Source organism: Rosa rugosa, chromosome 1 (assembly GCF_958449725.1).
Source record: "Rosa rugosa chromosome 1, drRosRugo1.1, whole genome shotgun sequence".
In the NCBI taxonomy this organism is placed as follows: Eukaryota; Viridiplantae; Streptophyta; class Magnoliopsida; order Rosales; family Rosaceae; genus Rosa; species Rosa rugosa.
Window position 1 is genome coordinate 60,795,534 of NC_084820.1, and position 23,274 is coordinate 60,818,807.

The 23,274-nt window shown below is 38.2% G+C and overlaps 1 protein-coding gene across 1 annotated transcript; it reads left to right on the forward strand.

Moving 5' to 3' along the window:
- Positions 1–337: 337 nt before the first annotated feature.
- On the forward strand, positions 338–4,908 carry LOC133725856 (long chain acyl-CoA synthetase 8-like). The gene is made up of 12 exons (XM_062153249.1): positions 338–495; positions 1,101–1,677; positions 1,756–1,836; positions 2,004–2,273; positions 2,462–2,593; positions 2,675–2,848; positions 2,959–3,188; positions 3,434–3,551; positions 3,779–3,910; positions 3,985–4,119; positions 4,223–4,429; positions 4,525–4,908. The coding sequence occupies exons 2-12, from the start codon at positions 1,132–1,134 to the stop codon at positions 4,687–4,689; spliced, it is 2,190 nt and encodes a 729-aa protein (XP_062009233.1). The 5' UTR covers positions 338–495; positions 1,101–1,131; the 3' UTR covers positions 4,690–4,908.
- Positions 4,909–23,274: the final 18,366 nt, after the last annotated feature.

The following is a 23,274-nucleotide window of genomic DNA, read 5'->3' on the forward strand; positions in this document are numbered from 1 at the left end:
GAAAAAGTCCTTCACATTAGCGTCTGTCGGAGCTAAAGTCACTAATCAAAAAACAAACAAGCAAGAAAATTAAAAACTGTAATTATTAAAGCACTTTGGTTCGCACCAATGCACCGTAGCCTAATCACCTGAAAAACTAGTTTATGCTTAATTTGGAGGAGAGGAAAAGAAAAGCAGCGACGCGTGGAGAGGAGAATCATCGATCACGAAAATTTCGCAATCGACCCTTCCAGGTGACTCATTACTTTTCGCGTCCCCCACGTGTCAGACACTGGATACGGTTCTTTGTCGTGACTCTAGAACACGGAGTAGTCGAATTACCGAAACTAACCCTCAGTACGAGTCGCAATGCCATACGCCATTTAATATTCGTGCAGTCGTTTTCATACTCATAAATACTTTTCCCAAGGATCAAACAAGCTCTCATCACACACACAGGGACGAGCTCAGTGTTTCTGGGACGATCCTAATCCTAGTTTAGTTTTGAAGCAACAGGTATCTGTTTTACGTTTCTTTTTGTTAAGATTTGAATTGTTTTGATATCATATGGTTGATCATCTTTTTTTTTTTGTTTCTTGTTGATGATGGATGTTCTTCCTTAATTGTATGAATTTGCATATTGGGTTTCGTATATTTTTTGTGTGTGGCATTTGAAATTCTGTTGCTTGATTGATTCAAAACTAGCTGAATCATGAGTTGGCTGTGAGTGTTTGATCGTAGTATGACGAATTTGCATTTTGGCATCGAATCAACAGTGTCTTGTGCCGCAGATGAAACTGGTTTTGAAATTCAAATTCCTCCGGTTTGTCACTGGTTTGTGTTGAGTGATTTCAAAGAAGAAACGAGAATTTCATTTTCCTTTTGCGCGCGTTTTGTGTTAGTTAGTGTTGAATTGAAAAGCATAGGTGGTGGCATTATACACCACATTGCGGTGGAACTGATTTTTTTTGTTCCATCATCTGTGCACTGCATACTGGATTGTTTAGTTCTGGTCAGTGCTCTAGTAATATACTAAAGCAGTGTAATCTATTTGCTTGTTTAACTCTTGTCGGATATAAAATTTTGATCTGTCACTAATCATAAACAATCATCTACCGTAGCCCTAGGTAATATTGTTTGGTCCATTCAGTGATGGAGGATTCTGAAGGGAGCGTCTTGAACTCACCGGTTGAAGAAAACTTGGGTGCTAGTGATCACTTGTCGATTCTGAAAGGCTATGGAGCATTTGGGATATTGGGTGCTGTTATTATTGCCCTACTTGTGCCTGTGTTGCTGTCAACTGTGTTCCTGGGAAAGAAAAGGAAGCAACGAGGAGTTCCCGTGCAAGTTGGTGGCGAGGAAGGTTATGCAATGCGCAACATTCGTGTTACTGACTTGATTGAAACTCCTCATAAAGAGGCGACAACTGTGCCAGCCTTGTTTGAGCAATCTTGTGAAAAGTACGCACAGAATCAGTTTCTTGGAACCAGGAAGTTGATTGGAAGTGAATTTGTCACAGCTAGCAATGGCAAGAAGTTTGAGAAACTTCACTTAGGAGATTATGAATGGCAAACTTACAGACAAGTCTTTGATCGTGCTTGCAACTTTGCATCTGGCCTTATTAAGTTAGGTCATAATGTGGATACCCGTGCTGCAATTTTTGCTGACACCTGCGCAGAGTGGTTTATAACCTTTCAGGTAGTCTTCAACTTGTTAATATACCTGCCTTCTGGTTTCTGTTGTTGTTATTAAAAGAGTTGGTTTTCTCTATTCCAGGGGTGCTTCCGGCAGAATATTACTGTTGTTACGATCTATTCTTCCCTAGGTGAGGATGCCCTAATCCACTCGCTTAATGAGGTGGGTTGCAAACCACTGCTTCTCCATACTAATTAGCTTTTTTCTTTAACCTTTAGTGTATGAATGATTTATGTTAAGCAACTTGTGCTCTGTTGCTACAATTTAACAATATATCAAAGATTGAGAACATGGATAGTCCTCATTTTAAGCTTTTATGTTTTTGACAGACTCAAGTATCAACATTGATCTGTGATTCAAAGCAGTTGAAAAAGCTGGCTTCCATAAGCTCAAGGCTAAATAGCATAAAAAATGTAATTTATTTTGAAGACGAGGGAAGTTCAGATGCTAAAGAATTTGAAAGTACTACCAATTGGACAGTCAGATCCATTTCTGAAGTTGAGAAACTTGGACAAGAAAATTCTGTTCATCCACGTTTACCTTCTAAGAATGACATCGCTGTTATCATGTATACGAGCGGCAGTACAGGTCTACCAAAGGTTTGTGCCCTTTATCTTTCTTTCCCTAATTGCATATGTTTTGTTGGCTACGGAAGTAATGCAGATTCAAACGACATGTTTCATAAATTTGGCTATTCAATCGTTAGTTGAATATTCTACGACAGTACTAGTTGTTCCTAAAACTGAATGTTGCTTTCCTTTAACATCATTAAGTGGAAATGATACAGGGGGTCATGATAACTCACGGCAATATTGTAGCCACTACGGCAGCTGTTACGACACTGATTCCAAGTCTGGGCAGCACTGATGCATACTTAGCATACTTGCCCTTAGCTCATGTTTTTGAATTGGCCGCGGAGGTAAGTTTGATTTGGAATTTGTTATACTAATTGTAATTCCTGTACAACTTTTGGTGAAATCTTAATATTGTTGTTTTCCAGTCTGTGATGATGGCTTCAGGTGTTAAAGTTGGTTATGGTTCAGCATTGACTTTAACAGACACTTCAAATAAAATTAAGAAAGGAACCAAGGGAGATGTTTCTATGTTAAAGCCGACTCTCATGACTACAGTTCCTGCTATTATAGATCGTATTCGTGATGCAGTTTTTAAAAAGGTAGAAGTGGATGTGAATCACCTTGCCTATGATGTTATTGCACGTCTATTATTTGTTCATATGTGTAGGTTGAGAATTCTTTCTATACTAATCGCTATGATGTACCGTAGGTTGAGGAGAGAGGGGGGATAGCGAAGAACCTTTTTGACATTGGATTTAAACGGCGACTGGCTGCTGTTGAAGGAAGCTGGTTTGGTGCTTGGGGTCTGGAAAAATTGTTTTGGGATAATTTTGTCTTTAAAGTTATACGTCTAGGGCTGGGAGGGCGCATTCGCTTTATGATCTGTGGTGGAGCTCCTTTATCTGCTGATTCACAACGATTCATCAATATCTGCATGGGGTAATTACTTTCTAGGCTCTAGATGAATATTTTGCATTTCCATGGTGTTAGCTGATTATAATACTGTGTCTTGATATAAAAAATTAAAAATGACATGGCATCCTTCTACGTTTCATAACTATTCAAAAGCAGTTAAATCAATTGCTATAAGTTTATAGTTGTCTAGTTCATTCTTTCACAAGTTGCTGTTGATCCTAATCAGGCATACATTTTAGTTAATTTGGCAAGCTGTTGTTTGTAAACAGTGCTCCAATCGGGCAAGCATATGGCTTGACAGAAACATTTGCTGGAGCTACGTTTTCTGAGTGGGATGACACAGCAGTGGGCCGTGTTGGCCCACCATTGCCTTGTTGCTACATTAAGGTATCTTATATTCGAGAAAAAATTTAGTGGAGATTTTTGATCAATACGTGCTGTTTTACTTTTATGACAATACAACTCTATATCCCAACTCTAATATTAAGTTCTGCAAATTTCACTGACCAAGATAAGACAGGATGATTTGAAAATTTGATAAGGGACTCATGCTGATACATTATAGGATTTTAAAGCTTTCAATATAAAAGAATGTATCTTTTATTTGAATGCAGCTTGTTTCTTGGAAAGAAGGTGGATACTTGGCATCTGACAAGCCAATGCCTCGTGGGGAGATTGTAATTGGGGGACCCTGTGTAACTGCTGGGTACTTTAAGAATCAAGAAAAGACTGACGAGGTCTACAAGGTGAGTTTTCTAACTTAGCCTGTCTTTGTTATTCTTATTAATATGTGATATTGACGATTCCGTGGATGCTGTAGGTTGACGAGAATGGCATGCGCTGGTTTTATACCGGTGACATTGGAATGTTTCATTCTGATGGATGCCTTGAAATTATAGACAGGAAGAAGGATATCGTTAAACTCCAGCATGGAGAATACATCTCCCTTGGAAAGGTGTTACAAAATTTAATGTGCCATTTCTATTAAACTATGTTGCTGGACTTAACAAGCTGTAGTTTCTTCAGGGGTGTTAACATTAGTCATGGCTTTAATGCAGGTTGAGGCGGCATTGATAAACAGTAATTATGTGGACAATATCATGGTATTTGCAGACCCCTTCCACAACTACTGTGTAGCTGTAGTTGTCCCTGTGCGTCAAGCCCTCGAGCAGTGGGCTCAGGGAGCTGGAATCAAGTACAATGATTTTTCTGAGCTGTGTGGAAAAGCTGAAGCAGTTAGTGAGGTCCAGCAATCCCTCTCCAAGGTCCATAAATTTTTCTTTATCTACTAAATGATTTCAATAGTTTATAGCTCTCTCCTCTGCATCTGTATCTTTCTTTTTTGCCTTTTCTCATGCAGGTAGCAAAAGAAGCTAAATTGGACAAGTTTGAACTTCCTGGAAAGATTTATTTGGCGCCTGATCCATGGACACCTGAATCCGGATTGGTTACTGCTGCTCTCAAGATCAAGAGGGAACAGATCAAGTCCAAGTTCAAAAGTGAGATTGAGAAGTTGTATGGGTGATCAAGTTTATGTCTTCCTAGTTTAGCCAAGTCGTATGGGTTTTGAGTTGTATAATTAGCACACCCACAAGGATGATTTCTAGGATAAGAAATCTCAAGCATTTTTCAATTACAGATTCTACTGATCTCTAAATGTACCCGTATTGTTTTGTTCTAAAGATGTTTGCTTCCACTTATATCATATTGGTACATTATTTACTTTTTTACTTTTTAAAACTCATATCACTGTTGTTTTTTATGCATGTATATTTTGGTCTAATTTTTGGTATAGTTTGTGGTGTTTTCAATTTTCACATGGGCAAGAAAATAAAATGGAAGAGAGAGAAGCCTAAGTTTGAGAGAGTGAGGGGACGGAGAATGGATAGGAAGGTGTCAATTTCTTGTCTTCCAAGGTCAACCGAAGCTTGAAGGGCATGTTACTAGTTTTTATGTTGATTTATGTTCTTGGGTTTAAAACTCATATGAGTTTGTGGGTTTAAATCTTGTTGTTCGTAGAATTTAGACTAATTTGTGGAAGAGAAGATGGGACTACAAATTAAGAAGAAAGTTTCTAGTTTTAATTCATATTGTTTGTAACTAATTGATAATACTAGCTAATTAGTAAGAGTACAAATTATGCAAAGAACTAGCTACAAATGTTCTTTTAAAGGGAAAAAGAACACGAGAATCTAAACCTGCATAGAAGGAAATCACACATCGATCACCGATTCACAACCAACTCTCTCTCTCTCTCTCCCTCCCCGATAGGTTTCTGATTTCCAGTTTCTCAATCAATTTATTTCTACTTAATTGTTGTTATAGTTCATAAAACATTCATTAAATTAATCTGAAGGTATTATCAGGAGGAGCACGTACTATCTTCTAATAGTTATGAGCATGTATCAGCACGTACCGGAACAGTAACGGAAACTTTAAAAGGTGCCGGCGGATAGCCCAGTAGAGTAGCAACCTGGAGAAGTGGCCGGAGAATCATCCATCAGATAATTCCCTACTTGCCAGCTGCTACCTACTACCTAGTACGCAACTTCATAAGTAGTCAAATTATGCGATATTTAATTACTTTGTGGGCTACTTAATTAAATTACATATATGGTCCTGTCCTTGGTGATCATAGTCCTAGAATTGATTGGCTTTGAACCAAGAGGTACATTTGTGAAACACGGTTTCTTTGTTTTGATATAAAGGTTGATGATCGATCAGTTTTTTTTTGTTGATTGATAGATTACTTCTCAATCTTTGATATATATATATATATATATATATATATATATATATATATATATATATATATATAGTTAATTTTGAGTGATGGCTGATTCTATAGAAGTAGTGACGACTATTGCAATTCACATACTTAACTATTGAAGTTTCTTAGGCAATGGTGAAGGTTTTCAGAAGCACTTACTGGTGGGTGGTGATGGGCTGGGTACTTTAAGAATCAAGAAAAGCCTAATGAGGTTTACAAGAAGGTGAGTTCTATAACTAGCACAGAAAATATTTCATCAGCAAATATATCACAGAAAATCAAAATAACATATACAGACTAGCTAGGTAGAAAACTCATCTTGTAAACCTCATTGATCAGTCTTTTCTTGATTCTTAAAGTACCCAGCAGTCCGCCAATTACAATCTCCCCGCGAGGAATTGACTCGTTAGATGTCAAGTATCTATCTTCTTTCCAAGGAAACAAACTGCATCTTCAATTAAAAATACAATAATATTCTTCAGACTAATCAAAATCTGTGAAATTCTACATGCATGGTACATCTAAGATATATAGCACCATGAGTCCCTCATACCTTGATGTAAGGGTATATAGAAAATCTCAAATGTATACCAAAACAACCAAGAGGAATGTTATATACCTTTTCTTTGGACATTTCCCGCTCAGCTTATGCCACGTGGACTCCACTAATAATTAAAAGTTAGCTATTTAACATCTCTTGAAATTGAATTTATTTTTGGCAAAAAATCACAAATAGTCACTGAGTTATGACTCATTCGACACTTAACTCACTGTATTTTCAACAATATCACTTAACTCACTCATTTTTACATCTGTCTTTCACTTAACTCACTGCCGTTAATTCTACCGTTAGAAGCCGTTAAAATTGAGGGTATATTTGTCAAAACGCTTAAAAATACATTTTTAACTTAAAAAAATTCTAAATTTATCAGATTTTTTTTTTCAATTTTTTTAAATTTCTGGAATTTTTAATAAAAAAGAATTTTATTTTAATTTAAATATAATTTTTAAAAAAATATACCCTCAATTTTTAAAGTTAGAAATGCATTTTTTTAGTGTTTAGATAAATATACCCTCAATTTTAATGGTTTTTAACAGTAGAATTAATAACAGTGAGTTAAGTGAAAGACAGATGTAAAAGTGAGTGAGTTAAGTGATATTGTTGAAAATGCAGTGAGTTAAGTGTCGAATGAGTCATAACTCAGTGATCATTTGTGATATTTCTCCTTTATTTTTTGTGAGTTTTACCATTGGATGATTCTAGTTGGACCTCCAAATTTACTATTTGGACATTCCATACTTAGTACACTTCTAATTTACTTTTTAGAATACTTGAAAAGCTAAGTAGACATTCTTATTTTTATCAAAACACCCTTGAACATGAGATACAACAATCTGTCACTGTACTTTTTATCTGTATCTTCAACCACGAGAAAAAGAATGAATCAAAATCACATGATATTGCTCTCTTATGAGTAGGTCTCTCTTCCACCAAAATTAATCAAAGGGTTGGTTCTCGATTTTGATATGTTGTTGGAATCTCTTTGAATTTGCTAAAAGAAGCATTTCAAGGGTTTTGAGTTGGAAAATCGAGTAGTAATAACCATATCATAATATTCAATGAATTTAGTTTAAGGAAATTCCAAATCAGATTGTTTTGAATTTACTTTTGTATTAAATGATGGGTCATCTATAGAAATTATTATTTTTACTTAATTGTTTTAGGTAAATTATAAAACTACATAGGCAATAGGAAATTCTGGAAAAAAAAAAAAATTAATTGAATGTTGTTTAAGGAAAACTTAAATTGGGAGAGAATTGAGTCGTACTTTCATTGATAATAGGGGTCTCTTTATATAGATGATTACAAGACATAGAATCAGAGTTGTACAAGGAAAGATAATCGTACAATTAATCGGATATCTATGAATATCTCCGAGAATATCTTTAATTCAAAACCCTATTACAACTAGGTCAAGTAACCTAGAGTTTGGGCCATACACATATTCTGGATTTACTTGAACACTCCCCCTTCTGTTGCCCAAACGTGGTGCTTCTCTCGTTGCCTCATTAAAAACCTTGCCGAGTAACAAAAACACTGTGGGACAAAAATAACTTCGGTCGAAGGGGAAAAAGAGCACAACACACCCTTCACGTTTCGAGACCATACATGTAGACATCTCCCTCTGATATCTGCATCTCCCCCTGATGACTACGGTCATGGGAGTTCGAATAACTTTCGCAAACGATGCTACCAACATGTTTCTTGAAAGGGGAATTTAGGCAATGACTTAGTGAGCAAGTCTGCCACACTGTCCTCAGATCGACCCTAGTTCACTTTGATCTTGAGGAGAGTCTGCTGTTGCTAATTATGCTTGGTGTCGTCGCTTTTGATGTAGCCTTGCTTCATTCGTTCAAAACAAGCAGCATTATCCTAAATGCTCGTAGGCTCATCTATGGTAGATTTTAAACCACAATTGTTCGAACATGCGTAATTATGGATCCAATCCATATACATTCACAAATCGCTTCGTGAAGAGTAATAATCTCTGCATGGTTCGAAGAAGTAGCGACTAGGGTCTGTCTTGTAGACCTCCAAGATATCACGGTCTTTACCCATACTGAACACTTAACCATTTTGGGAATGACCTTTGTGTGGGTCAGAGAGATACCCAGTATCAGCAAAACCTTCCAAAACACTAATGTTGTTTTGGGATGGGGATAGAGGATGCAGGCCAGTGTTGGCGGCGTTCCTGATGTGTGATGGGTCCGAATCCATCGTCTCTCTGTAGGGATAGAACAAGCCCATATCAATCGTACATCTCAAGTACCGAAAGATATCTTTCACACCAATCTAATGGCGTCGCGTTGGTGCAAAGCTATATCTAGCTAACAAGTTCACTGCAAATGAGATGTCCGGTCTTGCGTATTGAGCTAAGTACAATAATGCGCCTATTGTACTTAAGCATGACACTTTTTCCTTTAGCACGTCTTCGTCATCATCCTTTGGACGAAGAGGATCATTTTCAGGATCAAGACTACGGATGATCATGGGGGTGCTTGAAGGCTTGACCTTGTTAAAATGCCTAAGCATCTATCAATACGATGCTCAAGTTCCAAACTGAGACATAATCGTGTTCTCCCAAAATCCTTCATCTCAAAATCGGATTTCAAGTGTTCAACGATTTCCCTTAACTCTTTAAGGGCTTCCAATGAAGATCATGTCCAACATGAACCGCGATAGAATCCGAAACTTGTTATGGAAACGCGTGGGCATATCCCTTCCCAATCAAGTAGTCACTTTAGTGAGCGTTTCAACCTTATTGTAAACGCGCTCCGTGGTCTAGAGTCACTTGACTTGGGTAAATGAAGTTCACCATGAACCTTCATGTATATTCCGTATCTAGATCCCCATAGATACGTAGTGACCACATTTGTAAGCTGCATGTTTAGTTATTCGGAAACTACAAAACTAATAGGGTAATGGAGTGCAATGACATCCATTACTAGATAATATGTCTCATCGTAGTCGATTCCAGGGCGTTTTGGGAGAAGCCTTGCCCCATAAGGCAAGATTACTATATCTTTTTCTCATTACGCTTTCTAACGAAGACCCATTAGTCAACAGGTTTTATGTCAGGAGGTGTTGGCATCACTGGCTCGAAAACCTTCCTTTTCGTTAGAGAATCCAACTTAACCTGGATCACATCTTTCCATTTAGGCCAAATTTCTCTACGTTTGCATTCATTCATCAACGGAGAGTGGTTCGATATCATCATACTCAACAAACTCATGCTCAACGAAATGCGCGACTACATCATCAATTATGATGGAGTTTCTATCCCACGTCTCATGTACACTAGTCTAATTTTCAAAGAGCTCTATATTCTCAGGAATATGTTCTGACGTTGAGGCGTCCCCCAACGATAACCTTAATCCGGAAGATTCTCATGAGACGGATTTTGAGTGTCGATGATCCAAGGATTGGTTTGTGCCAAAGTATCATTCGAACCCACGGGCCTCCCACGCATTCTAGCTGGGGCCATGGAGTATAATGCCAGAGTGCCACTCTATACAGCGTTGGCGCCATGCCTACCTCCGTGTAGGGTGGCGTTACGTCCTCTCGTAGGGACGTCTATCCTTACAGGCATGTTTGCAGCAGATATGTGTGATCTCGTCACTTTAATAAGGATTGAGATGAGACATAGTGGGGACAGACCACGACAATTCCTGTCGTTCATGCTGAACGTTCGTGTTCTTATCTCCCCCTAACGACTGGAAGGCTGTCTCATCAAAGTAACAATCTGCAAGACATGCGGTAAAAAGATCGCCTAGCAAGGATATTAAGTGGTGGACGATTGTTAGAGTCTCAAATCCAACTTAGTTGCCCATTCGTCTGTAAGGACCCAACATAGTGCGCTGTGGCTGCGCAATTAGCACATAAATGGCTCACTCAAATGTGCATAAGTACGAAATACTTGTACCTAGTCACTAGCTGTCAGAGATAGATTGAGTGGCAGTGAGTCGTAGACGAATTATCATAGCTGCATGCGATATTGCATCACCCCAAGCGGATATAAGGACATTGGTGCGCATTACCAATATCCGGGCTACCATCGTAGTCCTTTCCGCGAGACCATTTGGGTGTGTTCATGGGAACATGATGTCCAACATCAGTCTCATTGCAATAACCATCAAAAGTCTTCGATGTAAACTCTCTAGCATTGTCAAATCCAATTGACTGAATAGGATGATCCAGGGAGTGAGCCCGTTGTCATATGATATGTGCTAGGAGTGTAGTATAAGCAGCATTTACAGGTGGACGATGGCACACCACGTGACCAGCGTGTTTGTGTGTCAACCAACATCATGAAATATTTAAACGTCCGCAAGTTGGTTGAATCAGTCCACTAGAGAGACACATAAACTTCTTTAAGATGAAATCATTAGAGGTATTGCAAAGGAACTCATTTTCGTTCTCTACATGCGTTTCTGCATGGAATCCGTTGGTTATTCATAGGTGCGATTTGCCTTAGGAGCGTAGAGAGTTTATGTGATAGTAATCAAGGTGCCATTTGGCAAGAGGAACTTGGGCTATTCCATGTCCTTGAACTAATACTGATGGCCTAGCCATCGTAGTCACAAAGTAATATGCTCAGAATCAAAATGGAGTCATAATGAAAAGAACTCGAAATTTTATTCATAAGCCAATGAAGTACATCATTGTCTCTTAACCATTAAGAGAATCTAATCCAAATGCTAGCTAATGCAAAACAAAGGTAATCGTTTGACTTCTTTCGGTAACTCCAAAATAAATATGACCAGGTGAGTAGAGAGATGTCGGTGGAGCAAGGCTCGCTTAAGTACCACTTAACTCAAAACCTTCCTAAACATCATACTCATTTTCGATGAGCCTATGTGAAGAAAACTAAACCAATGACATTTACTACAAAGTATATGGCAATTGCCTATTACATCTCTTGGAAAAATAAAGACTTAAACAACATTGACGATCTATTGATCCCAGCCAAATTTGTAGTCTTAAACCCTTCACTCTAGATCATCCTCTTGATCTTCTTGTTCCGCATAGTGAGCTTCTCTTGCTTCACAATATGCTTTGTAGGCGGTGACAATTTCTTCATGAGCTCTACAAATGTGTGCCTAATGACTGGATAATCCATATCGAGAACATACTTCTCTGTGCTCAGACTCCATTACTTGAGGCACTTTGAAAGCGTCATTTGGATGGCTCTTAGTGTTGATGGCGCCACCAACATGGCCAGAGGCGTTGCCTCCCTCTCTCTTTCCACGTTGACCTCTTCGGTTCCGTGTTAGCCTATTTTGGGGGTTACCTTCCTCATTGGAGCAAAAATATGGACCAGAACGTCCAGAATTGTCCCTAGATTTAGGGTTTCTCTCTTGGCGCCCTCTCTCAGGGGCGCGACTATAATTGGACTCCGGAATATGCTCTGTTCCCACGGTCTCGAATTATAGTTCTTCACAAGGATGTTGTCATACTTTTCAACGACATTCATAGCTCCAATGAGCTCATGAAACCTTGTCATCCGTCCTGCAGTAACATTGATTCGATAGTTCTTTGCAACCATCAAAGAAAAGACGGGGAAGGTAGAGAGAGAGTCCTCTCAATCAACATCGCATCTGTGATATCTGTTCCACAGAATTCTATTAAGAATTTAATGCAAAGTGCTTCCGAGTTGTAGTCAATAACTGACTTGAAATCACAGAAGCGGAGGCTATGCCATCTCACTTCTAGTTAAGGAAGCAGGGAGTCATGGACGTTGCCAAATCTTTCTTCGAGTGAGACCCACAACCGTCTGGGGTCTTCTTCATTCATATACTCGTACTGGAGCGAATCATCCCTATGACGAGTCATTAGGATGATGGCTTTCGCCTTATTTGCCTGTAAGGCTGCTCTATTTGCTTCCAAAGGTTGAGCTTGCTCAATAGTTAGCATGTCTTGGCTAGGCTCGAGAATCGTATCCAGGATTCCATCGGCCTTGAGATGTTGGCGGGCATCACGAACCCACTTGTGATATCCAGAGCCAGTTGTTCCCAATAGAGCGAAGTCCAGTCTGTTCAGGTTACTCATCCTGAAAGAGAACAAGAAATTAGGGTTAGTTTCGGAGCGAAAAAGGCTACCACGAAAACAATAAAAATTTCTGAGCGTAGTCGCTTCCAAGAAATTTGGAATTTCTGAGTGTAGTCGCTTCCAAGAGGGGTTGGATTAGATCGAAACAATGATGTTTGTGGTCGATCGTTTCTTCTCAACAAACTCTAAGTTTGGAGGACTCTACAAGCTCCAAGTTTGGAGTGAGCACGAACCCCTACAGTTCGGCTTAATTAGGTCTCCCTTATCATGAAGAAAGGGGGGGGGGGTAGAAGAAGGGAGTTTGCAAGTCGCCGATAAAAAGAAGAGAAATTGAAAAAAAACTCAAAAACGGAAACTTTTTGTAAAAAAATACATCGAAATAGTTATCAGAAAGTCGCCGGAAAGTCTCGCCGGAAATCTGGTTGGAAAAGTCGCCTGAAAGTGGCAAGAAAAGTCGCCAGAGCTGACGTGTCGCTGAGTTGGGCCTGGCGGGCAGTGGGCCAGTGACGTCAGTGGGCCGAGTCGTATGTGGGCCGCGCTACCTTTTTTTTTCTTCTTTCTTTTCTTTTCTTTCTTTCTGCCAACTGGGCTTCTGATCTTCTGGGCTGCGGCTTGGGCTGAATCCTGGGTTGTGGCTTGTGCTGCTTCCTGCTTTTTTATTATTTTTTTTCTTCTTCTGCCGGTTTTTCTGCAGGAGGTTTTGGCTGCCGGTTCAGTAACTTCTAGGCCGGTTTTTGGGTTTCTTCTTCCTGTTCGTGAATCGTTGGATCGAGAAGCTTCTGCTGGAAAAAGTTGGTAGCAATCGGAGGTCCGGAAGGTGGTGAACCGGTAGAGTATTTTCTGCGGGTGATTTGGAGCTTCCGGTGGCCGGTTCGGTAGGTTTCCGGCCGGTTCTAGTTGTTCTACCGCCGGTTCTGGACTCCTGGGATCAAGCTCTTTAAGGTGGCAATGTTCAAGGTGTAGGTGCTTTCCCTTGCTTGGATATCTTGTCTTCTTCTTCAATGCCAATAAATTCTGAGTGTAATGAGATGAAAGGTAATATGCAAAAGCTTACATCCACTGTAAGTTGCTTGGAATCTAAGAATGCAAAGTTGAAATCTATGTTGCGAGCAATATTTAGCAAATTGAATGGGAGTGACGACATCAATTGTGATGATGATGATAGCTCTGCTCAAGGAACTGATGGTATTGAAGGAATTGATGACTTCTCTTATGACTAGCTTGGTATGGAGGGTTAGAATGCCTTGGATTTTAAGAAATATTTAGGAATTATCTTTCTCACATGTAGTTAAGGAACTACTTAGTCCTGAACAATCGATCCTATGTTTTTTTTTTTTGAATTATTTTGGAATTGCAATTATTAATGAACAATAATATGTTGGTGACTAGCCTAAATTTAATATAATTTTGTTGGTTTTATAAGTCATTTGTATTTTCCCTTTGTCTCTATAATGAACAAGCATAATCTTAACTACGATGAATACACATTCCTTGCAATGTCTAATCTATGAGGAAAATGTGTTCCTCACATTTATTAATTTATGAGGAATATTCGTCCCTGCAATTATAAATTTGTAAGGAATCTTCATTCCTTGGGATTATTAATCTGCGAGGAATCTTCGTTCCTTGCGATTATTAATCTGCGAGGAATCTTCATTCCCTGCAATTTTTAATTTGCAAGGAACACATATTCCTCACAATTAATAATTTGTGAGGAAACCAAAAATCTTCACATATAGTAATCTGTGAGGGGGTTTAAGCAAGAAAAATTTGCGACGCACGAGTTTCCTTGTTCATTAGTTTAAGCAAGGAATTTGGACATTTTGTGAGGAATTTTATCACATTTCTTGTTTTCTCTTGTAGTGTACCTTTGTTGTTCTTCAAGTTGAAAAACTTGATGCGACTAAGATTTTAAAAGATTTAATATATGTCAATATCTTCATGATCTATATAGTCATAGCCAATATTAAAATCGGTAAAGAATGAGCCATTGTTGTTGTTTTGCAAACGCACGAAGTGATATATAGATTTGGTTGCTTGCTAATTCTTCAGGTGGACTATAATTATATCTTCGGTAAAACCATCAAAGAATGAGCCATGGTTGTTGTTTTGCAAATGGGCCATGGATATTTTCGGTAAAGAATGAGCCATGGTTATTGTTTTGTAAACGTGCAAAGTGATAACCATCAAATATAGTCATAGCCAATATTCATGTTTCAAGATATGCTTCAACCAATTTAGTTGCTTGCTAATTCTTCAGGTGGACTACAATTATTTCATCTGTCATTGACGTTCACATGTGATATTGAAGAGAGGTCAATTATATCTTGAAGGCGAAGAGAAAATTTAACTGTTGGATCATAATTCATATACATATTTGTGCCATAAAACATGGAAATGACTTGTTCTAAAGTTCAATTTAATGTTAACTAATCTAATTCTATGTTTTGTAGAAAATCTTAACAAGAGGAGAAAAAAGTGAAATTCCGACAAATTTTCCGTGCACCATCATTTTTGGCAGCACAAGTAGCGGCGCACCACCACTCACAGTGGTGTCATGTATTTTCCGGCCATATTCATGGAGGAGCAAGGAGGATGAGTACAATAGCATCTATTCCATTACATCCCTTCACCATCATTCTATCTTCACCAAATTCTAAACCTTTTGTTTCATTTCAACCAAACACTCTCTATTACCCAAAAGTCCACCATCATCATCACTTCAATATCTATCATGTTTTAGGCTTAATCACCATCCATTACTCATCATTTCCTACTCTAACCTACACCATTACTTCCATACTCTTTTTCCTTATTTTTGGGATTTATTACTACTCTCATACTCCATCTCTTTGCTCAATTCCAAAACCTAGCTGCTATCTTGACTTCATAACACCATTTTCACACCCCTCTCCATCTATTTAAGCACCCATTCTTCACAAGTAAGAGACATCACCCACACTTAGCCATTACATCTTCTTCCCTCTCTATTCTCTACACAATCCACTAGCATATCCTCCACAAACCTCCATCACCACCACGTTCAATCTGTAACCTCCATTACCTCCACCACCAAATTCATCATTCCATCTACCCATTCCATTTCATATACATAAAGCTTCACTACTCCACCATTTCACCACTAGATCATCTCTATATCTCATACTCGATCAACAAGCTCTGAAGAAGAATGAGATGAGTCTAGCATCACTTGAGAAATCATCATCACCATTAGCATCATGTCAGTGCTCTCATGAGTTCATCTATACCATCCTCAAGTTGATCATTACTAGTCACTTCTCTATCCCTACTTTTTAGTTTGATGTTCATAAACATGTTGAAGCTTATGTATTTGATTATGAGTGAGTAGTTAGTTTGTTGGAGCTAGGGTTGAAAGCCCTAGCCAATCTTGTATGACTTTGATGTAAATATTATGTTTGATGCACTTTTCATTAACACCTTAACATGCTAGTTCAAGAGTTGAATGTTTATGCTTAAACTTAATCAATTTGGGTATAAATATTTTCCATGACATGGGAAACAATTAGGGCTTAATTAACCTTGGTTGTTTGAAGAACGATGACATATCATATGTGCATGTTAGGGTTGTGAACTACAATTACTTAGAGATAAGCATGGTTAGTTTGCATAATATCTTCATCTCCAAGGTTTATGCACTTAGGTAAATGCATTAGATACTTTCCGGATTGAAATGCATAACTTAAGTAGTTAAGTGCTACACTCGAAAGGGGTTGCTTGATATCATCAAAGGAGCATGTCCCTTGTCATACCCGAGAGGGATGCAAGGAGAGAAAACGACATCATTCACTATAGAAGCATCATTGTTTGCAAGAGAGGTTAAAGGTGAGAACCTTAAGTCCTAACCCCCATCAATTTCATTACATTTAGGATTAATTTCAGTTTACTCCCCTGAGATTTGGGGGTGTTATCATTTCACCCTCTCTCCTCTCAATTTTGAATTTTTACCCCCTGAGCTTTTCAATTTTTCTCAACCGTGTCCAATGTCTCATTTTCCGTCCAAATTGGACGTTAAGTCCGATAATGGGGCCCACTTTAAGGGTTAAAAGGGTCATTTGAATGAACTTTGGTTCACTTGTGAGCCTTTGTTTGTGATTTATACATTTGCATATTCATCTAGCATCCTCTAGGTTTTCCCTAACTAGAGCAGGTTTTCCAATCCATTGGGTATGATATCCCCTACTCACAATCCGTACACTATAACTTAACCTTTATACTTGAGGTTGACTATTTGGCTAACAAGTTTTTGGCTCCGTTGCCGGGGATTAGAGTAAAATCTGATTTCTAGCTCGGTTTACCTTCAGGAAAGCTAGAAACTTTACTTTTTCTTTGAAATTTTGTTGTTGTTGAAATTTCCCAGAAAACGATCGATCTCATCTTTGAAACAATTGATCGTTTCTAGGGTCAGAAAGGAAAGGTACCAAAAACGATCGATCTCGTCTGTATGTTTCAATTTTTTTGAAAAATGATCGATCTCAAGGGTTTCAACGATAGATCGTTTGCCCTGTTTCAGAATTTTTTGTCTTCTTTTGTGTTTCAACTTGTGTCTTACCTTTGCTTTGAATGCTTATATCTGTGTATGAATCTTGTTACTCAATCAAGTGAAGATTATCCTTCTCCTCAAGCACACCAAGTGATGATCAAGATCATATCATTCAAGAGGATAGTGGTGAAGAAGAACCTCGTCCCATCAATCCACTCACTCTACTTCAATATGTTGATAGAAGAGCAAATAGGTTGCTAAGGCAACTAAGGGAGGAGCGTCCTAAAGCAAAGATGGGTGATGCACCAAGGCCATTGAAGGACTACACCGTTCATACTTTCACAAATCATCCAAGTTGCATTGTCTTGCCACCATGTGCTCATGCCTTTTCCATTATGCCAAGTACCTTGCAACTTCTACTGGCTTTTGATGGTGGCTTCATCGGTGATCCATTTAGGCACATCAAGCTATTCAATGAAGTTTGCTCAACGGTCCAACTCAATGGTATTGATGAAGACAACCTTAGGCTAAGGATTTTTCCCTTTTCATTGAAGGATAAGGCCAAAGATTGGTTGTGCAAGATTCCGGCGGCAAGTATCAACTCATGGGATGACATGAAAGCCGTATTCCTCAAGAAGTACTTTCCACCATCAAAGAGCAATGCATTAGGGAATTCACTCATGACTTTTCAAGAGTTCTCATCGGAGTTGTTCCATGAGTCTTGGGAGAGATTCATAGATATGGAGCAAAATTGCCCTAATCATGGTGTCAAGAAGTGGTTTCTATTGAGCACTTTCTACAATGGGTCAAGCTAAGATACCATGAGAAGAATTGACAATCCTTGTCAAGAAAGCTTCATGGAGAAGAATGTGATTGAAGCGGAAAGTGTTCTTGACTCATTAGCCGAGTCATCCCAACTCTATGATAATCAAAGTGATAGAAGACCGGTGAAAGAAGCCAATGTCATTTTGAAGGATCAACAAAGAAGAGGAGGTATGTATGAGATAGATCCACCAAATATTCAAATGCAAATTGAGTTGAAGAGGATTGAGGCCAACATGAACAAGAAGCTAGACTTGATTCTTAATGCTCAAGGAAATCGGGAGCAACTCCAACTTATGTCAAGCAAGATGGTTGAGCAAGTGTGCTTAATTTGTGAGAGTGATCAACATGAGACAATGCTTTATTCAAGAGGAGGTGCACTTCAAGTTGATATGGAGCAATGCAACCAAGTTGGGTTCCAACCAAGGCTAAGAAATGATCTATATAGTAACACCTACAATCCCGGATGGAGAAACCACCCTAACTTTGGGTGGGGAGGCAATCAAAACCGAGATCAAGGGTTTGGCAATCGTGATCAAGGCCAAGGTTTTCAAAGGCCTAGTGGTGGCTATTAAGGTGCAAGCTCCTCCAACTACAACAATCAAGGAGCTAACAATCAATACCAAAGGGCACCTTATCAACCTCTACCTCAAGCATAACCTATTGTACCACCTCAAGAGTCATTAAAAAATCCTAGTGTTGAAGACATGTTGATGAGTTTCTTTGTGGAGAACAAGGGTAATCAAGCAAAGCAAGATGAGAAGATCAATGTCCTTCACCAAAGCATGTGCAAGATTGAGATACAAATAAGGCAACTAGCCCATGAGTTGAGCCAAAGGAAGCAAGGAGTGTTTCCAAGCCAAGTGTTCAACAAACCAAGGCATGAAGCCAAGGCCATATTTTGAGAAGTGGAAGGCAAGTTAAGAATAATGTGTACATGCCCACTAATGAAGAAGTTGTAACTCCAAGAGAGCCACTGGGTTTTGAAAGGAGATCAAAGCATGAGCAAGTTGTGTTGGACTACAATGAAGGACAAGATGAGGTCTTGAAGAACAACTCAAATTCCAAGGCCAACCATGAAAAAGAAGTGTCCAATGATCATCCAATCGAGAGACCATTCCAAAGAGATATCAATATAATCCTCTTTTGAAGATTGTGAAAGAAGAAGAAGAAGTGTCTCTCCCATACCCTCAAGCTCTATGGCAACAAGAGAAAAAACTCAAGAAAGAGAGTCAATTGAGAGAAATGATTGATTTGTTCAAGAAGGTCCATATAAACATTCCACTCCTTGAAGCCATGAAGACAATCCCATCTTCTGCTAAGTTCTTGAAGGAGATGTGCATGAAGAAGAAGAAGTTCAAAGAACATGAGCAAGTGGCTCTTTGTGAAGAAGTGAGTGCTATCATTCAAAGAAAGCTTCCACCAAAGCTCAAAGTTCCGGGAAGCTAGCTTCAGTACTATTCCAAGCAAGATTGGAGAAACTACTTTTGACAAGTGCTTGATGGATCTCAGGGCAAGTATCAATTTAATGCCCTACTCGGCTTTGAAGAAGCTTGGTCTTGAAGGAGGTTTGAAACCAACTTCAATCACTCTCCAATTGGCGGATAGAAATGTGAGGTATCCTAGAGGAATCTTGGAGAGTGTGCTTGTCAATGTCGCATTGTTTGTGATACCGGCGGATTTTATAGTTTTAGACATGGAGGAAGCCCCCATGGTTGGCAATGAGCTTCTTATCATCTTCGGGAGAGCTTTCATGGCCACCGTCGGTGTCAAGATTAAGGTGAAGAAAGGCACCATTAGCATGAAGGTACTTGGAGACAAAATCAAATTCTAAATCTTTCCTCCCCTTCAAATTCTGGATGACATGAATGAATGCTACTTTTTGGGTTATTATGAAGAGGCAAGAGTAAGGGGAGATGAGAAAAGTAAGAAAGAAGCTTGGGCACCTCTTCCGGTCTTACCATGTTCACAAGGCTTTGAGTCACTCCTCACCCCCATCAAGAAGAAGAAACTAATTGGAGCATTGCTCAAAGGAGCACTTGTTGACATGAGAGCTTGCTTTGGAAGTTCAAAGAAGGTGAACAAGGGAGATGGTTGTCTCAAGAAGCCCCCTTGAGTGAATCAAGGGTCAATGGACCGGAAAAATGTCTTTAAAGCAAAACCCTACTTGGAAGTAGCCATGCTCTAGATGCAAGATGAAGGAGAAAGAGAACTCTTGGAATAGCACCAAAGATGACAAGCTTGATGGCAAGGCTTCGGTATTGTTTGTTGGTGATTAGAGGTGTTTATAATGAAGTTCATGGTCTTCAAGGGGGAGTTTCTCTTATCCTTTACTTGCATCTTTTATTTTCATGTTTACTTTGTTGTTTGTTGTGTTAAAAGTTTAAGTTCGGTGAGTGGATTTGAAAAAACAGAGCAAACGATCGATCATTTGTTTGAGACGATTGATCGTTTTGAGTGACAGAGAGTAATTTAGTTCTAAACGATCGATCTCAAACCCTCCCAAAAAAAAAAAGTTTAAAAAAATTAAAAAAAAAATGATCGATCTCTTTTTGCAGACGATCGATCACCAAAAAAATAAAAAGTTATGTTTTATTTTGTAACTCTAATGTTTTAGGGGGAGACTTCATTGTAGTTGTACCTTCATGATGCTTTTAGCCATTCTTTTTGCAACTTTTTATGGCTAAACATTCGTTAACGCATGCCTTGTTAGTTATTGTTGGTGCCTTGCTTGGAATTCATTGTCTTCAAGGGAGAAATTTCTAACTTTACTCTTGTTAATTACTTTTCAATTTGTGATTGTTTACTTATTTTTTGTTTTTTAAATAACTTGTTTCTTTCTTTCATACTTGGACTTTTCATTGAAATTGCTTTCAAGAAAATACTTTGTAACATTGGGGACAATGTTAAGTTCAAGTGTGGGGGGAGTCATGTTAGTGTTTAGTATTAAATTGAAAAAAAAAAAATAGTTTATTATTTTCTAGTAATTTTTGTGTTTGTTTTAGGTTCCTTCCAACACCAATGATGAACATGAGATTAATATAAACATAGTTCCAAGCACTAATTTCTTCATGAGTGAACATCTCATTTGCTTTGCATCTCTAGAATTTGCTTCATATCTTTCGAAACTTTTTGTCTCAATTTTACATCTTGAAAATGATTTAGGCAACTAAGAATCCACCCTGGCCAAATGAGTATACCCAAAAAGATTGAATATCCTTAGATTGCCATTTTGAGTCTTTATGTTAGCCTTTCAATTCTTCACACCATAAATGTCAACCCTTAACTTAAACACTTGCCTTACCCTTACAAGTTTTCTTAATGAGCAATACGAGATTGTTTATGTCATGATGCTAAAAGAAACAAGTTTGGGGGTACTCAGAAAAAAATAAGTGTAGGGGTGTTCTTCGTTTTGCAATTGTACTTAATGAAAAAAAAAAAGTCTAGTGTCAAGAAAAAAAAAAAGAACAAAAAAGGAAAAAAAAAAGTGAAACAAAAGAAAATCCCAAAAGAATGTTATTTCAATTCAATAATGAGTTTTTGTTTAAGTTTTGGGGAGTGGTGAGAAAATGGAAATTTTGAGCATCTTTAGTTCTTAATCTTAAAGGGATTGTTGCTTATTAAGTTACTTGAAAATTGTTTTTCCATTCCATTTCATTTCCATAACCCATCACCCTAAGCCTCATTACATCCAATAAAAGTCATTTTTCATCCAAGATGTGATTTTGTTGATAAGTGGAGATAAGATTGAAGAACACGCATATGGCGGTATTGCATGAGATTGTTTTGAGTGTAGAATAGTTAACCCGTAAACACTTGTGTGAAAAATAGAGTGAATATCTTGTGAGTTTAAGGCTAACATGGTTTGACATGCATTCTCAATTTTGGTACATTAAAATGACAAATAAGAGACATGTTACACATTTCAAAACGCACACATTTGATCCATGATCCATGAAGTTTTAAGACCTAACTTGATTTCCATGCCCTATCTATATTGTGTTCTTTAAGGAAATTGTTGGAAGGATTAGGTAGTTGTTATAGTGTCGGATTTAGTTTAGTTTGCTTGAGGACAAGCAAAGTTCAAGTTTGGGGGTATTTGTTGGATCATAATTCATATACATATTTGTGACATAAAACATGGAAATTACTTGTTCTAAAGTCTAATTTAATGTTAACTAATCTAATTCCATGTTTTGTAGAAAATCTTGACAAGAGGAGAAAATAGTGAAATTCCGGCAAATTTTCCATGCACCACCACTTTTGGCTGCACAAGTAGTGGCGCACCACTGTGACCACTCACAGTGGTGCCATGTATTTTCCGGCCATATTCATTGAGGAGCAAGGATGATGAGTACCATACCATCTATTCCATTACATCCATTCACCATAATTCTATCTTAACCAAATTCCAAACCTTTTGGTTCAATTTCAACCAAACACTCTTTATTACCCAAAAGTCCACCATCATCATCACTTCAATATCTATCATGTTTTAGGCTTAATCATCATCCCTCACTAATCATTTCCTACTCTAACCTACACCATCACTCCCATACTCTTTTCCTTTATTTTTGGGATATATTACTACTCTCATACTCCATCTCTTTGCTCAATTCAAAAACCTAGCTGCTATCTTGACTTCATAACACCATTTTCACACCCTTCTCCATTTATTTAAGCACCCACTCTTCACAAGTAAGAGACATCACCCACACTTAGCCATTACATCTTCTTCCCTCTCTATTCTCTACATAATCCACTAGCATATCCTCCACAAATATCCATCACCACCATCTTCAATCCATAACCTCCATTACCTCCACCACCAAATTCATCATTCCATCTACCCATTCCATTTCATATACATAAAGCTTCACCACTCCACCATTTCACCACTAGATCATCTCTATATCTCATACTCCATCATCAAGCTTTGAAGAAGAAGGAGAGGAGTCTAAATCACTTGAGGAATCATCATCACCATTAGCATCATATCAATGCTCTCATGAGTTCATCTACACCATCCTCAATTTGATCATCACTAGTCACTTCTCTATCCCTACTTTTTAGTTTGATGTTCATAAACATGTTGAAGCTTATGTATTTGATTATGAGTGAGTAGTTAATTTGTTAGGGCTAGGGTTGAAAGCCCTAGCCAATCTTGTATGAATTTGATGTAAATATTATGTTTGATGCACTTTTCATTAACACCTTAACATACTAGTTCAAGAGTTGAATGTTTATGCTTAAACTTAATCAATTTAGGTATGAATATTTGCCATGACATGAGAAACAATTAGGCTTGATTAACCTTGGTTGTTTGAAGCATGATAGCATATCATATGTGCATGTTAGGGTTGTGAACTACAATCACTTAGAGATA

What these genes read in the sequence shown, in the direction of transcription:
- LOC133725856 (XM_062153249.1), top strand. Translation starts at nt 1,132, where the DNA reads ATGGAGGATTCTGAAGGGAGCGTCTTGAACTCACCGGTTGAAGAAAAC. An exon ending in TGCCTTGTTGCTACATTAAG is followed by an intron (nt 3,552 to 3,778) that starts GTATCTTATATT and finishes ATTTGAATGCAG; the next exon opens with CTTGTTTCTTGGAAAGAAGG. An exon ending in TCCAGCAATCCCTCTCCAAG is followed by an intron (nt 4,430 to 4,524) that starts GTCCATAAATTT and finishes TTTCTCATGCAG; the next exon opens with GTAGCAAAAGAAGCTAAATT.